The following is a 15,994-nucleotide window of genomic DNA, read 5'->3' as shown; positions in this document are numbered from 1 at the left end:
AAAAAAAGCAAACAATGTTGCCCTCTGCTGTACAATAGTGGATGTTATTTGCAAATAGGTTTTTGCTTAGACATAGACTGTGTTTTATGTGAAGCAAAACAGTTTTTTTCTTTTAACCAAACTGTGAGGATAGTTACAGGTCATTACAGTAAAAAATGTTTTTGATATAAAAAAAGCTCAATAAATTTAAATAATGTAACTCATTACATTTACAAGTCACAGTGTTTTTTCCTTAGTTTCTAGCCATTTCTAAGATCCACAGTCAAACAAATCACCTCTTATTTTGTCACAGCATGTGTCCTGACATGTATCCTAAGGGTTTTTTAAAGCTGAATACATGATAAAATCAACCTTTACACAGTTCTTTGATTGTTTAAACTTACTTTGTTGGGGCCAGAATCGCAGTTATAAAGAAAAACAGTATGACAAACAGAGTCTCTGCAAAAAGCATTAGAGAATTTTGAATGAGGATGATGCAAGTAGGGCATCACCATAATAATTAAAAAAAAATCTTAGTTTAAGAGGTTATTTGTATTGTGATTTTTTACAAGCAATAATTGACAATTCATTATCCAGTCTAGAGTTGGAACAATGAAAAGGAACAAGGTTCAAAGTGATTGAAACATCATGACAGTTTAGTTTAGAGTTTAGATGCAGACAAAATGTCGTTTCTTGTCATTGTTCAAGTAGCTAATGACAATGTTTTTGCTCCGTAACCAGCTGAGTTCCTGTGGTTAAACAGTTGGTGCTTGTTAATAAACATCAAACAGCTTTAATGGACCACCCTGAGCTAAACTTGCTGTCCCAGTTTTACAATAAATCTACTCAGGGTTTTCCAGAGACCATTAATGTCACTGTTTCTCAGTAACGTTCAGTGCTGGACGCTGTTTCCATATACAGTTTTACAGTGCGCAATCCTTCCCCACATTGTCATTTTGCCGTGTATTGGGAATCTTGGTCATGGTGATTATAATATTAGTGACGGCGTTGGCTGCCCCTCCTGAGGCTTTGGAGCTGCGCTGCATACTGACATTCTCGCCACTGGTCTGCTCCGGCTCTGCACGGCGGAAAAGATGTCTCATGGTGGCCTGGGGGCAGCAATAGTGGTAAATTATTAAGTAAGCAATGAAGTGAATGAGTGAGTGATGGATGGACAAGTTACGGCTTTGAGGAAGGACAGATGGGGGTGACGGAGAGGACAATGTTCAGGATGAGTGAGGTAAACAGTCAGGAAGGAACCTTAAGGCTTACCTTGAAATTATTTGTTACAAAACAGTAGACAACAGGATCCATACAGCTGTTCAAACTGCTTAGAGTGACAGTTAAATGGTATACAATCACATGATGGGGCATGTCAGGGTAGAAATACACCAGAACCTGCAACACAAAAAAGACAAACGCAATCAGTCTGTCATGGTGTGAGGACCCAAATGCAGGTGAGCAAGAAAACAAAATCTCACTCTAACATTGCAGGTCAAAGTGGGCACAGAAAAAGAATGGATGGTTATAAAACATTGGCTCTCTGCCTTACAAAAAGCTGCTCAAAACTCAGAAAACAACTGCTCCTTCAACACATCAAATTACTGAAGCCCTGAAAGGCAAATAACCCAATTTGTAAGTCTTACCAAATCTGCATTTTCCACTGACTTTATGACTTCTTATCATGTGAAAAAGGTTTTTGAGCAAAGACATCTATTCAGGTTTTATTTCCCTCCCTATTTAAATAAGAAGCAAATAAAAAGCTATGCATTTCAGGGCTTTTTTTAAATAAAACATTCTGAGGTGCACTTACGTTGCTACCCCATCCATCTGTAATTTACGGTAAGTGAACTTAAGTGTTTGTTTTGAATTAAGTGTTGTATATCAGGGCTTCTTACTGTACTCAACTGTTTTTAACATAATTATTTCTGAATTCAAATTTTCTATTATGGTGACTGTCTGTAAAAATTCTTTGTTTTGGGACAAATAGAGAGATGTGGGTTGGATGAGTCACTCACTCACCTGTCTGATATGGAAAGGTGTGAAGCAGACAGTGAAGATGATCAACACGGTGGTTAGCAGCTGGACAGCCCTCCTTCTCCTCTTCCTAAAGAAATTCATTTAAAATCACCAATATGTGATGATGGTTTTAATGCTTCAGAAGAGATTTCAAAAACTCTTAGATGGCACAAGAATCGCTTGCATGCTTTCTAAAATGTTCTGCTTTCATTTCATCTGTCAGAGCGTGCTTATACCTGCTCTGCTGCATGAGGCGACGGTCAGTGAGGGCCCACATTATGCGCACTGTGAAGACCACAATGATGACCAGGGGCAAAAAGAACTCTGTGATCGTAAGGAAGAGGAGCTTGGAGATGCAGCAGCCTGTGTGCTGGAAGGCAGTGGAAAGAAGTGAGTAGGTGACCACGATGGCAAACAGCCAGACGGAAATACACACACACTTGGCCACCCCAGAGTTCCTCCAACGGCGGGAAGCTTCAACCTGCAAAAACAAAGCCAGGTAAGAAACTTTAGTTTCCCATTTGAAGTCAAACAGCGCAAAAGTTTCAGTAAAGTCACTATGACAACGTGTTAAAGCGATAGTTTGGATAATTGGAAAGGAGGTTTATAAATAATTAATATCTTAACCATTGTAGATTGCTTTTTGGACACCCTCAGTTTGGAAAAAAAATAGTTTAAATTTGACCAAATTTTCCATTTAATGGCTAGTCTGAGCAGATCCAAGAACATAGTGGATTCCTGCCATCAATCTGTCAGAAATAAACTCTATTCCTCCTGGCTGAGGATGACCAAGAAGCCATCTACAACAGGTAAGATGTAAACTGTTCATAACTTCTCCACAGGACCCCACCTCCAAAGGTCTGAGTTATCGCTTTAAGTCTGAACTACAGGCAACACTCACCTGCACAATGGCGAGGTACCGGTCCACACATATGCAGGTTAGAAACAAGATGCTGCAGTACATGTTTACAAAGTAACTGAAGATGTGCATATAGGAGCACGTGAGGCAGGATCCTCCGCTGTAGTAGAGCAGAATACGAGTGGGCAGAGACAGATTCACCAGCAAGTCCGACACGGCCAGGTTAATGGTGTAGATCACCGAGGTGGTCTTTTGTTTGGTACGGAAACAAAAAACATAAAGTGCAACTGTGTTGAGAACCATGCCAGCCTGATAAAGAAGAAGGAGATGTGCACGATAAAGGAGAAGCAAATTAGACAAATACTGTTGACATGAGCTGTGAGGTACCAAAAGGTGTCTGTGAAAACCCTCCTACCAGGAAAATGAAAGAGTTGATGATAATCAGTGCAACCCAGAGACCATAGAAGTCGTTGTAGAGTCCTTCATCTAAATGTGCCAGTCTTTGAAGGTATGCCTCCATGCCACTGCTGTTCGCTGGACTGGTTGTCACTGACAGGATGGGGAATGAAGCATTGATGAAAAGCCAGGATTCAGTGCTGCTGTAGTTGATCATAATGGCTGTGTGATGATCCACATCGATGAAGAGGATTGAGAGGATGCTGGGGAGTCGGTGTTGATGCAGGAACTGAAAGGCAGAGAAACAGAAGGTGTGTGTTTATTCAATTCTTCATCCTGCAATAAATGGCTATTGTGGCAAATACAGCCTGCGTTTTATTTAATGAACTGTGCATTGTTTTCAGTCTGCTTTGAAAAAGTGAAAACAATATGCTGTGACTCACTGACTACATTCTTCTAACACAGCCCACTTGCATTCAACTTTTTAAATCTTTCTTGTGCTTCTCATTAAAAAATTAGACCGATAAAGCTAATTACTCTTCTTATACATTGGCTATGCAATTATTAAATTTGCCTCCTATTTTTGCATTCAGCATCTTTAGCATTTGTTTCTGTCCCTTGACGTCCATTCACTCTGTTTGACCTCACACTGGTTGTTGTTGTTGGCACAGTCGTGCTGACAAACCCCCTTTAAACCAATATTTGAGCTATTTAACCCAGCTATTTATACTCCAATTGTATTTATTTATTGCTACAGCAATGCTCTCTCATGAACTGTGGGCATATTTCATCCCAGATGTTAATAAAAAAGAATAATAATGAGTATTTTAATCTAAATGTTGTTCAAAAGGGAGATAAACACACAAAAGGGTGATTTCACATTATGCAAATAGCTCAGAACAGCTTTAAATGCCATTTTAAAGGCTGGCATGAATAAACCCTGATCTCCAAGCTGGATTGTGTGTGTTTATTTTTCCTCTGAGGAAGATGGTACAAGATTCTCAGGACTGGAAACAACAAATTCCATTTCTGAAAAATCTGTTTGTTTTCTTGCAGCAGGATATTTACAGTCTCAGGTTTTTGCGGCTTTATGATTTGATTTTTGTTCCGCCGTAGATTTGCACCCATTCAGCTGACGCAGTCAGAGCTGAGGCCTTCCCAACTTTTAAAAGCCGGTTTTATTGGGTGGATAATGAGTCGGCTGTCACATAACGGTGTAGATGACATTTTATAAATTAGACGAAAGGGTGCTGGATTAAACCTCCAGGGATTAATTTACAGTACCTGTCACACAGAGGGGAGATAAATGCTACAGAATAATAATGCTGATTGATTTAAAGCAACAAGAAAGGACTGACTTAAAATACAATATGTCACATGTTGGGCATGTTTTACATTTCAGTTCGGCGATAATGTCTAACAGTGCATTAAAATTCTGCCCTTTATGAAATTAGAGACTGAAGTTATTCATCTAACTATCAAAAACAGTGTATCAAGTGTAAATATCAAACAGCAGAGGGCAGTCAGTGACTATATATAACATACTACTGCAGCTGTTTTTTAAAAAAAAATAGCAGGCACAATTCTAATAGACATTGAGAGATCCTCAGATGAGGACATGCAATCAGTGGTCAAATTTAAACCTAATTCATTTGTATTTTTAATTTACAAACACACTCAAGTCACGTGAAGTTAAACATGTTTTCTAATACTTGCATCCTAATGAATGCCACCCAGAAACTGCCCAGAGGCTTGTAGCACGTCACATGTTCGTTCATGACATGCCGTTTAATTTCTCATGTGAACCCTCCTCCGAGACTGGAAAGTTCAAGATGCTCAGCGTTTTTGTGTTCGGTATTCTCATTGCTCATTTACTCAACTCTCAGCACAAAATAAATAAATAAATCATTTTGCTGATGGAAAAAAAAAAGAAGAAAAAAGAAAAGAGTTTACTCAGGATAATTAGAATAATATGCTCAGCTGAGAGTGAGGCGTGAATAATGTGATTCATATGCAGGAACAAAACTAGTCCAGCCACAGAACATTAGGGGAGATGAGGGAAATTAATGGGGTTTCTGCAGCAACATCCCCTGATATTAGTCAGCGGATTGGAGCTATAGCTCATTATCATTAACAACGCTAACAAGTGTCATCAGCACTGCTTTGAGCTGTGTGTAAATTGTGTGTAAAACTACCAGCAACTTCTGTGAAGATGAAAAAAGCAGAAACAAGTAAATAATTAGTGGTTTTCACTGACTAAACTTAAGCTTTGAGGAAAATGCATATTGAGTTCAAATATATATATATATATATATATATATATATATATATATATATATATATATATATATATATTCAGACTTAAATGATAAATGCTCATAGTCACTGGCACTTCATAGCTATAGAAATAAAAAAATTAAAGTTTATTGAATAAAAAAAGATTAAATCCTTTACAGCTTTAGAATAAACCTCAGTGTTTTTGAAAAAAAAAACAATAACAACTTGCTGTTAATATTTATAATTAAAATGAAATACTGTGTGGTATTTAGAGGAGACAAACTGTTGCATGTTTAAAGCATCTCCACACATTTCCACAATTGTAAAAACAAACCTTGCATGAGATCATTTTGACCTGCTTGTTGTCACAGGCAGTGATTGTAGGTTTTCAGACTGATAGAAATGATGCGGTATTTTTATAGTTTTAGTAATAAAACACTAAACTACTCTAAAGGTTTTAGCAGATTACAAACTCTACACACTTGCTGTAACATTGGTGCTTACCGAAAATAAGTCTTTCAGTTAATATGATCAACATAGACAAGAAATGGCAATGAAGTGTTTATTTTTAGTGAAGCAATGGACCAATAGAATTGCTTTGGCATAGGCAGTTTCTTCATTGTAGTTTTATTGTGATACAAGAAGGTAATTTATGTGCAACGGTAATTGATTCTGCTGGTCAGATACATTTAGTTTGAGGTAAAAAAACGTAAATGGTTTGTAGAATTTGACCGGACCCAACATGTGGGAACTCTAATTGTCTTTCACACGGTGTAGAGACACAGAGACTTCTTGAAAAACAGGTCTAAGTAACTTTCTGTCCTTCAGGACTAAACTGTGGGAGGGCACAGATCAGAAAAAGACACAAACTCATTTCTAAAGGAATGAGTGTTCCCAGGAGCACAGTGGCCTCAATAATAGTTTGCCAAGCAGCTAAATTGAGTAACTGAGAGAAAAGGGCCTGAGACAGGGAGATGACCAAGACCCCGATGGTCACCCTGATTCAAAAACTTTGCAGAAAGGGAGTGCCTGCCGAGAGGGGGTAGAGGACCACCCTAGAAGCTCTCAGTCAACCAGGCTTTAGCAGACTGACTGGAACACTAAAAGACACATGACTTTGTCAAACTGAATTTAAACAACTTTGAAAGTGCAAAGAAAAAGATTGTCTGAAAACACACTTGTGGCTCTTCATCTGACTGACACCAACACTGCACTGAAGCAGGGTAGTGGCAACATCATGCTCAGAAGGTGGCTTACACCAGCAAGGAGACCGAAGTCTGAGTACAACAAAATACAGAGGTGGCCTTCATCTCACCAGCTCTTGGGCTTCATTATTACTGTTTGCAAATAAAACATGCAAACTCATCCATTTATTCCAAGTATAATAAAAGTACGACAAAGGAAGAGCTCGGTGAAATAAATCCTAATTTTTGAACATACTGGTTGTGTTTTAAAGCCCCAACAGTAACACCTGAGTGTGTGTATGGTATGAACAATAATTATCTTACCTGTTGAAAAACCGTAGAATTTTAAAAAAGTAGAATTTATTTGGACAGGAATCACTACCTAACAGCCACAGTTAGTGGCAATGTAAACTGTTCTGAAACTTCAGAAACTGAAGTTACTTTAAGACAACAGCCATTCATTTTGATCTCAGCCCTGCTGTGACGAGCCATTAGCTTGTCAATCCGGTCAGAATTAAACTCTTTTTTTTTTAAACTAGAGTCTTTCAAAGAGCTATCAACAACAGATATTACTTGTTCATAATCTTTCCACAGAACCCTGCTTAATAAATCTTGAACTAATGCTTTAAGAGCTTAATTAAAACCATAGATTTAATATTTAATGTCAATCCACAGACTGAATTGGCTTTAGAGGCTTCCAACAAAGCTTCTTTAAAATTCTTAAATGTCTAAAAAGATTTTTAAATTATTTTTTGTTTTTCTAGATTGTTGTGTTTACCCTTTAAATTCATTCTAAAGCAACCTTACCGATACTGCTCAAACATATAAACTCATGCCTGTTTTTTTTTTCTATCCCTCAGTTGCTCTTTTCCCAACATCAATAGAGGCTGGTGATGCAACTTGTGTAAAGTGATACTGAGAGCAGAACAGGAGGCCTGGAGGCAAAACAACACAGTCCAAATATATTTTAGCAGCAGTGTGGGAGTTCTTGTGTCTGTGTTATGACTGAAGACAGAAAACACTGTGGAATAGTGGTATAAAAATCTAACATCTTAGATAAGTAAACCAGAGTTTCACATGAGCTCTTAAAGAAATCTCTGCACTGTTACAGGGACAGAATAGGCCTTGAATTGTCTAATTAGTGGACTTCCTTGATGAAGCATGACTTTGAGATAAGATGTCAACTTACCTGCGGATAAAAAGAAGACAGGAATACTCTGGATGCATCAGATCAGTGTCCTAATAAAGCTGTCCTTTTGTCCAAATCCAAAAATCCTTCATCAGTGTTCGAAAGTGCTTCACTCGGCAATCATCGTCGAACATCCACCTTCACATAAGCCATTTCCTTGCCTTTAAAATTTTAGCTTTTAAGAAAGAATTTAATCTCCCCTTTTCAGTGTGAGTCACATCTCTCCTCTCAGGTTTCTCCAGTTCATGCTGGTAAGTCGTCAAATACAAATTATTATACGAAACGGTCTCCTTCAAACTTCAACTGTCGTTTCACATCCTGATTTTTCTCCTTCCAACTGTCGCTTTAAACATCATCAACATATTTCTCTTCCTCCTCGTTTCCAGCATCATCTTTAGTCTCTCTCCTCCCTCAGTGTTTCTGCCTTCCCTTCCCACTTTTCTCCCTCAAACTCTGAAGCACACCCGTGTTTGGTCCTCAGACAGGAAGTCTCCGTGTTTACATTCTGTGAGGACACGCACACACACTCATACACACATACAGAATGATGGAGATGGTGTACGTTTTCTTTAAATGGTGTAATTTTAACCTGCTTTAACCATTTGCAAACTGACGGAACAGAAAAATGAAAGAAAAAGAGCTCTTGATAAAAAAGGGGACAACAAAAGAAAAACTAGGAGCGAACATATTTTATTTTAAACACACACACACGCTGTATGACATCTTTACACAACTCAATATCAGCATAAAAAACTTTCTTGTCAATGCGATATTTTAAACCCTCACATTAACCTTCATTGTTTTTCCAGTAAACATTTTCTGCTGCTGTGATCACTAAAAGCATTAGAAAATCCAACAAATTTGGTTTAAATGAAAATAGCGTTCCTTGAAGGAATTAAGATCGAAATATATTCATTTTGTGTGATATGTTAACTCTAAGTATAGGTTGAAGAGGACTCTTTGCTACCACCACACCCAATTTTAGCTTAATATTTTTTAAAAATGAACCGAGTTAAAGCCATTTCTGTTATCTGAGGTCAGTTAACTGTTGACTCCAACAGGTAATCAGTTTTAGATGTTCACCTAATGATTGTTTTCTGAGAGGTACATTCTACTGCTTCATAAGATATTTTGCTAACAGACAGTCAGGTTTGACTTCAACTGTTAATGCCAAACTAAGGTCGTTCAAAAAGCTATTTACATCAGGTAAGATACTCTCGTTCGTAACCTTTGTACAGAACTCCACTTCATAAAATATGAGCTATTGTTTTATCGTGTGCACATCTCTGACTCTGTAAATCAAACTCATTAAACAACTGAGTTTTGACAGATTTTTGGATTTTATATCTGTGTAAGTACAGTAGATGAATGTGAAGCACGGCACGCACGACACTCTCCATAACTGTTCCTAAATCAGTCGCCTGTGTCTCCTTGTTTCCTGTCTGCAGGATTATCATAAGTCACAGTGTGTCGTCGATTCTTGGAAAAATCCGGAATAACAGATGTCAGGAGAAGATCCATGGATCAAACTCGTTACTGAGGAGGACCGGAAAGAGAAGGACGGGAACAAGACAAGAGGGGAGTGGAGAGGGAGGGGGAGGGTTTCACAACAAGATTTAAAAAAAAGGTTGCTTATCTGCTCGTATGCTTAAGTAAAGAAGCACAACTACTTTACATGTTTGTGTTTCTGTGTCTCAGTTCAACTAGGAAAACTGCAGTTCTTTATACCGCTTTAAACACTGATGATAAATTACACATGATGAAGTTTCTGCACTTTCTTTGGTTGCACTGCTGCTGCCCCCTGATAGTTTGACTGAAATGATTGTTGCAGGGAGGATTACGGCCCGCCCCGAAGCAAAAGCTGACATTTTACCGATGTCGACGAGTTTCCTCTGTTTTCTGGGCATTTTGAGGAGAGATGTGAGGAAACTGTGTGTTAGAATGAAAAACATAAAACAACGATGCAGACCTCACATTTTTTATAGCCATCACATATGATGCACATAAACTGCAGAATGGACAAAAAATAATGTTTGCATGCACTGTGATAAAATATTTTCTTGAATTTGAGTTGTTTTAGGACGGCAGTAATCCACTTTGCTCTTGTCCCCGCTCAGACTAGTCTGGTCAAAATTAAACTTTATTTCTCCGTCATTCAAAGAACTATCCACAACAGGTACAATATTAGGTATTCATAGCCTTTCCACAGAACCCTGCTTTAAAAAACATGAACTATTCCTTTAAGTGACTTAAAGATTTCTATCATTTTCGCAATAATCAGTGCTGAGATGGATCCCAAGAGGCCTCTGTGCTATAATAGCTGATCAACTCATACTGTTTTAAACTCCAAAGTGAAATAAATTGAATAAACTATAGATTTAGTCATTTTCGGGCTGTAACTTTTAGATATAATTCTTTGTGCGTCTTCAGAACCATAATTCCTGTAACATTTGCACTCTGATCCCCAGACGTTTGACAGAACGTCACACTCACAGAGCGTGCGTGCGAGCACACACACGCGCGTCTAAATGAAACTTTACGATTTGCTTCAGACTTGCTGTTTAACTTACTGTCAACCTGACAAAGTGCAGGTTCACAGCTCCGTCCTCACACCTCTGGATGACAAATCCAACAGCTCATGTTCTCTCTCACACACACAAAATGTGACATGGTTTTTCACCTTAGAATAAAAATACACAGAAGTCAAAGTGGTAAAATCATGTCTGTCACTGTTTATATTTATCGCTATTAGTCGCCTAATTATAAAAAATATGACTGACTAATGACATCAGGAACCAAACATCTATAAAGAAATAGGTGTCTGTGACTAAATACTGCAATTTAGTTGTGAATTTCTAAAAGAAAAGTTAGAAAACTTGATAAATGTTATTTACATTATACGTTTACAGTTTCTGCTTTTAGCCAAAGCTTCTCTCCACACTTCTAGCAACAGACATAGCAAGATATTTATCATCAAAAGAGATGGCATTTTGGGTCAATTTTTAATACCCGAGTTGAAAAGATTGTGTGTGTTTTAACTGGAGCACAAAATTAGAAGATTCGAGACGTTAAGATTGTTTGGCAAGGTCAGGGACAAAACAGAGAACATCGGCATAATTACTAATTTATAAAGCCATCAGTGCCTGGAGGTGGTAAAGAATGCTTAGCTCAGACCTTCATGTTTTTAAGAAAACAAGCCACAGGCTTGCAGGTTAAGTTGTTTTAAACGACTTCTGTTTATCTTTAAACTTGAACCAGAGAGAGAGACCTGGCAGCACTCTTAAAGACAAGGAGTTAAATAGATTTTTAAATGGATGGAACTCAGTTCAGACCCTGACACCACTTCCTGTTTGAATACCTTAGCTAATTTTTATTAGAGGAAAGCCTGATGTTTGTTTGATCCATTTAAATGTTCACAGTTTAACAACTAAAATTAAAATACATATGAGCACATTCAATCAATGCTGATAATATTTCAACTGAGAAACCAATTTTCTGTGTTGCTCTCGTGATCCCTTTGTCTTTTAGTTTTAATAAAGTCACTTTTTTCAATTTTTTTTAATACTCATGCCAAGCCACTAGGTGGCGAGAACGTCCACATTAACAACATATCAGAAAACAAGGAAAAACACTCATAACTTGGTTTCCCCAAAATGATTGTAGCTCTTCTTTTTTAAAATTAGTTAATACATTTTTTTTCATGCCGTTTACAGTTTTCTGTCAGTTTTTAACCATTTCAGGACAGATGTAAAGTTTAATGGTGACCTAATCAAGATTAGGTGAAACAAACAAACAAACAAACAAACAAAAAATCCCTGTAAAAACAGCTTCACTTTTGTTTTGTTTTTTAGGGCACAAAGTGATAGTAAGCGTGTACAAATTAGGTTCCTACGATTCTGAAAACCTCTGTATTTTGACCCAGCACAAAGGCACCGAAAACAAAGTTTAAAGACAAAAGATTTTCACTTTGGAAAGCGATTTTTAAATTTTCCGAGGTCTTTTGTTTCATCGCCGAGGTCCATTTGTGCGTGAACAGCAACAGTGTTGGCGGGGCCCGAAAAACACACTTCTTAATCTGCTTAGAAATGCACCACTACAGAAACACTGAAGTCTTATTTAAGGTAATAAAACTACTTTGACCTGAAATTAGATTAGATGATTTTTCCACTTAAAGTTTTTAAACATATTTATTTTACACTCAAACATACTGAGACACATGATCAGACATGGTTATGTGGCAGCACTCTACTAAACAGCAACAAAACAAAACAAAAAATACTTATACACATAGAGTTTAAAGGGTTTGATGTTATTATTCCTTATCAACAACATGTCAGGTTAATTTTTGCAATTAGTCAACAAGTTTTGTTTTACTGTGTTGGTATTTTTGGTATCAAAAACAACAACTCAACACAAAGATTCATACTATTGCTGGCCCTTAGGAACTGATCATGTAAAAATTTTATTGTATCTTTAAACAATATCAAAAATTCTACCACTATACATTCATTCCTCTAAATCCACTTCACTTTAAAACCAGACAGATCACAAAATGGAAAGACATCATAAACTGTACATATGTTTTCTAACCTAAAACAACACATTTGAAACATGATCTAATTTCCCCAATATTAACCATAAGTTAACCATAAGTGTCCTGCTCCACAGAGCTCAAGAGAACATACTGTATGCTGTAGGAAAATAAACGAAATCCTGTTTTTTCTCACATTAAAACATATAAAAACTGATCCTTTTATTGAAATTTCAGCCCAGACTGACCTTTAGATATTTCAATAAGACAGAAGAGATAAAATCACCTGAGAGTAAAGCTGCTTCCTTTGTTCTACACTCCTCAAATTACAGCAGTATTTCAGCAATATTATTCTGCTATTAGCTGTTTTCTCCTTTTGTAAAGTAATCAGATTTTTGCCAGAAGAAAGACACAAGGGTCAAGGTGTTTAATGTAAACATGCTGGAATCATAACAAAGGTGACGTATTCAGCTCATCCTGAGGAAAATATCTATGACCTGCTCTATTTGTCTGTTTAAAAAGTTGGAAAAATATGATGTGCATTGGATGGATTTGCGTGTGTTGCTTTAGTCAGTCTCCAGCCTGTAGTTCATCACGTAGTAGTCATGAACGTACATCAAGATGGCGAAAGGCTGACCAATGATGATGGACATCCACACCGCAGCGTTGCCGTAGTTACCACGCAGAAAGCTGCCAACCAACCAGGCTAATGGAAGCTGACGAGTCAGAGAAAGTTGGTTGCTTGTTTTTAATGCCAGAATTATTCAATAAACAAGGCAAAAAATGATAAATACACAACTGTCTTTGGTAGTTTTAAACATGAGCCCAACTCAAAAACTGTAGTTTGTTTTATTAGATTCAATATTCTACTTTAGAAGATACTGAGTATAATTTGTGTGCAAATTTATACTTGCATGTAAACACAAAAGTATACGACTTTTCTCTAAAAAGGTACATCTTGCAGAAGAAAACAGGCTCATTTGACCTTATAAAAACAGTAGTTATGAACAAAGATATAAAAATTGATGTAATGTTGTGGTATTCTGACTACAGACTTCAGGAAATTGTGCAAACTTTTGAAAAAGGGCAGCATACATCTTTCCCAAAGTTACACAATTTGTATTACTGAATTAGTCGACACTGCTTTCAACTTAGATACACCTCCTTTTATTAAACTCTTTATTAAATCGTGCCACAGATCATGCAAATTGCACAAGTCTTCAGTGATAAAACGCGATATCTGCAGTGTCTCACCTGAGCCATCATGCCTGTGAAAGCCCAGAGCCTGAACATCCTGAGAGGAACACTCACCAAATACTGAAACAGAAAGCGACAGGAAAACAAAAACATGTCAGTCGTGCTCCGAGCGAGACTTGATCTGAACATCTGCGCCACATCAAATCTGAGCTACGGTTGAGTGTTTCCTATCTGGCATATCACAATGAGCAAAAGAAGCTGTTGTGGCTGATCAGCTTACCTCATGGAAGAAAGCTGACAGGAAGAAAACAGCTGATTGGCTGATCATTTTACTGACTCCTCTCCTCAGCAGCGGCTTGTAAAAGTGACTGAAAGACACAGAGAGGAACAGATGTAGTGATGAATGAAAGTGTCTTTGGATAGCTGGAGAGACAGTTGATGTAATATATATATTGGACGTGTTGCTGTGTTTTTAAAAAAGCAACAGCGAAACCTGTTCATGCTGCTCACAAACTAGGTGAGGACGGTACTTATAGAGAAAAAGAAACGTCCTGCTAGTGACACCGCTCATTCAGTCACAGCTACATGAATCAATTTTCCTAAATAAATCAGTGGGGCTTGTTGGATCTGTCCCACTGCATCAAATCCACTGCAGCCTGATTATGTTTAAGGGTGTGGGTGATTCACCGTAGACACCACTTGTGTACCGGGATGTTCCAGTTCTGCCAGAAATATGTCACAGACTCCGAATTCCTGAAAGGAAAAAACAAATATTACAAGCTCAAAACAATAGGAGGTTCAATGCAGGTTGATCAGTACTGAGGATTATGAAACACAACAAAGGATTATAAAAATTAAACCACTGACACTACAGATAGTAGGTATTCCAGTGTGCATCACATAGAGTTGCAAAGGGGTGGGAAATTTCAGGTAAAGTTCTGGAAACTTTCATGGAAATTTTAGACACATTCCAAATTGGAAATTGGAAACTATCCAAGGAACTATGTGAATTAAATGGAAAATGGGGATAGATTTAAACAAACTGTCATAGGCAAATAATGACTTTTACCCAAAGTTTATGAAAGTAACAAATTTAAAGGCATAATTCGCACATGTGGACATCACTGTGTCACAACCACACAACTTCTAGAGAACAATGACTTTTGAACATTTTTAGTTCTCTTTTCTTGTTGTAATCCTTATCTAAATTCATGTACGCAACTCTGAACAACAATATTATTATATGGTTTTCATCTTTTTGTCTTTGTATTCACATAAAAACAAACCAAATCTCAGTAAATTGCATTTCATAACAAAACCCCTTAAAACTTAAACTTTTAACATGTTACTATTTCCAGCTGTTCTTACATATCCAGGTGACATAGTTTATTATTTTTTAGGGTGTGGCACCTCCCATTGCATGAAATCTGGTTGTTTTAGTCCAGATTATGCTAAAATGTATTTTCCTCAACTATCTTTAATATCCGTTAAGAGACAACCTTCAATATTTCAATTTCCAGGTTTGTTCCCATTTACTGACAGAAATTCCTGTTAATTCTTTTAAACGCCCAGTCATTAACAGCTTCCAGCAGCCACTCCGAGCCGTGCAGATCCCCGCAGGATTCGAGCTCGGTCCAGACGGTGTGGAGACAAACTCACCACCAGTCCTTGTAAAACTGTCTGTCTCCAAAACGCAGCAGCTCAGCTGTAAAATTCAGGGATGAGTGGAAGAACGAGTAGAAAAACATCAGCCACAGCAAGTGATTGGGAACCTGAAAAAAAAAGAAAACATCAACAGGAACAGATCATCTGACCTAAACTTATGATATGGGTTTTAAGACGGCAACAATCCACTTTAGTTTTGACATTAGCTTGTTTTTCTTGTCAGAACTAAATTCAATTTCAGCAAACTGAGGTTGTTCAAAGAGCTATTTCAACAGGTTAGATATAAATTGTTTATAAGTTTGCCTCAAAACCCCACTTTTACAAAGCTAAACTATCTTTTAGGAGCAGATTTTGATTTAAGGTTGTATTTTTAACTTACAGCTAATCGTAAGAGTCTCTCTGTCATCCTGGACAGATCCATGTCCTAGTAGAGGAAATAAATCCGTTAACACATCATCATTTTACAATCAATCAAATTTTATTTGTATAGCACATTTCAGCAGCAAGGCATTTCAAGGTGCTTTACATAATTAAAAAAATAAATGAAAAAATAAAAAAAATAAAATAAAATAAAAAAAATAAATAAAAACAGCATGTGACATTGAATAAACAGTAAGAAAGAGAAAAACATCGAAGACATCAAAAACCTGCACTCTAACCCTAATTTAGCCATAAGCAACTCTAAACAGGTGGGTTTT

At 37.2% G+C, this 15,994-nt stretch overlaps 2 protein-coding genes across 5 annotated transcripts in view; both read right to left on the bottom strand.

Annotated features, from left to right (window-relative positions):
• Positions 1 to 247: 247 nt before the first annotated feature.
• On the bottom strand, positions 248 to 8,341 carry LOC108241072 (G-protein coupled receptor 20). The gene is made up of 7 exons (XM_017424990.3): positions 7,904 to 8,341; positions 3,273 to 3,542; positions 2,900 to 3,166; positions 2,235 to 2,479; positions 2,002 to 2,086; positions 1,252 to 1,377; positions 248 to 1,088 (listed from the first exon to the last, which is right to left on the bottom strand). Exons 2-7 carry the CDS (start codon positions 3,468 to 3,470, stop codon positions 903 to 905), a joined length of 1,107 nt encoding a protein of 368 aa, XP_017280479.1. The 5' UTR covers positions 3,471 to 3,542; positions 7,904 to 8,341; the 3' UTR covers positions 248 to 902.
• A 3,730-nt stretch (positions 8,342 to 12,071) lies between these two features.
• dgat1b (diacylglycerol O-acyltransferase 1b) overlaps positions 12,072 to 15,994 on the bottom strand; it is a 30,440-nt gene continuing 26,517 nt past the window's right edge. For all 4 annotated transcript variants that reach the window (XM_017425038.3, XM_017425039.3, XM_037980170.1 and 1 more), the window contains 6 exons: positions 15,676 to 15,720; positions 15,291 to 15,403; positions 14,319 to 14,384; positions 13,912 to 13,999; positions 13,689 to 13,751; positions 12,072 to 13,150 (listed from right to left, as the gene is read on the bottom strand). In XM_017425038.3, the coding sequence (XP_017280527.1) occupies positions 13,001 to 13,150; positions 13,689 to 13,751; positions 13,912 to 13,999; positions 14,319 to 14,384; positions 15,291 to 15,403; positions 15,676 to 15,720 (525 nt within the window). In that variant the 3' untranslated portion in view covers positions 12,072 to 13,000. The remainder of the gene's footprint in view (positions 13,151 to 13,688; positions 13,752 to 13,911; positions 14,000 to 14,318; positions 14,385 to 15,290; positions 15,404 to 15,675; positions 15,721 to 15,994) is intronic.

The sequence above is a fragment of the Kryptolebias marmoratus genome, linkage group LG16 (assembly GCF_001649575.2).
Source record: "Kryptolebias marmoratus isolate JLee-2015 linkage group LG16, ASM164957v2, whole genome shotgun sequence".
Lineage (NCBI taxonomy): Eukaryota > Metazoa > Chordata > Actinopteri > Cyprinodontiformes > Rivulidae > Kryptolebias > Kryptolebias marmoratus.
The sequence above is the reverse complement of the archived record's forward strand: the minus strand, read 5'-3'. Positions and strand labels throughout refer to the sequence as shown.

What these genes read in the sequence shown, in the direction of transcription:
- LOC108241072 (XM_017424990.3), bottom strand. Translation starts at nt 3,470, where the DNA reads ATGATCAACTACAGCAGCACTGAATCCTGGCTTTTCATCAATGCTTCA. An exon ending in GGTACCTCGCCATTGTGCAG is followed by an intron (nt 2,480 to 2,899) that starts GTGAGTGTTGCC and finishes TTGTTTTTGCAG; the next exon opens with GTTGAAGCTTCCCGCCGTTG. An exon ending in TTGTAACAAATAATTTCAAG is followed by an intron (nt 1,089 to 1,251) that starts GTAAGCCTTAAG and finishes TGCTGCCCCCAG; the next exon opens with GCCACCATGAGACATCTTTT.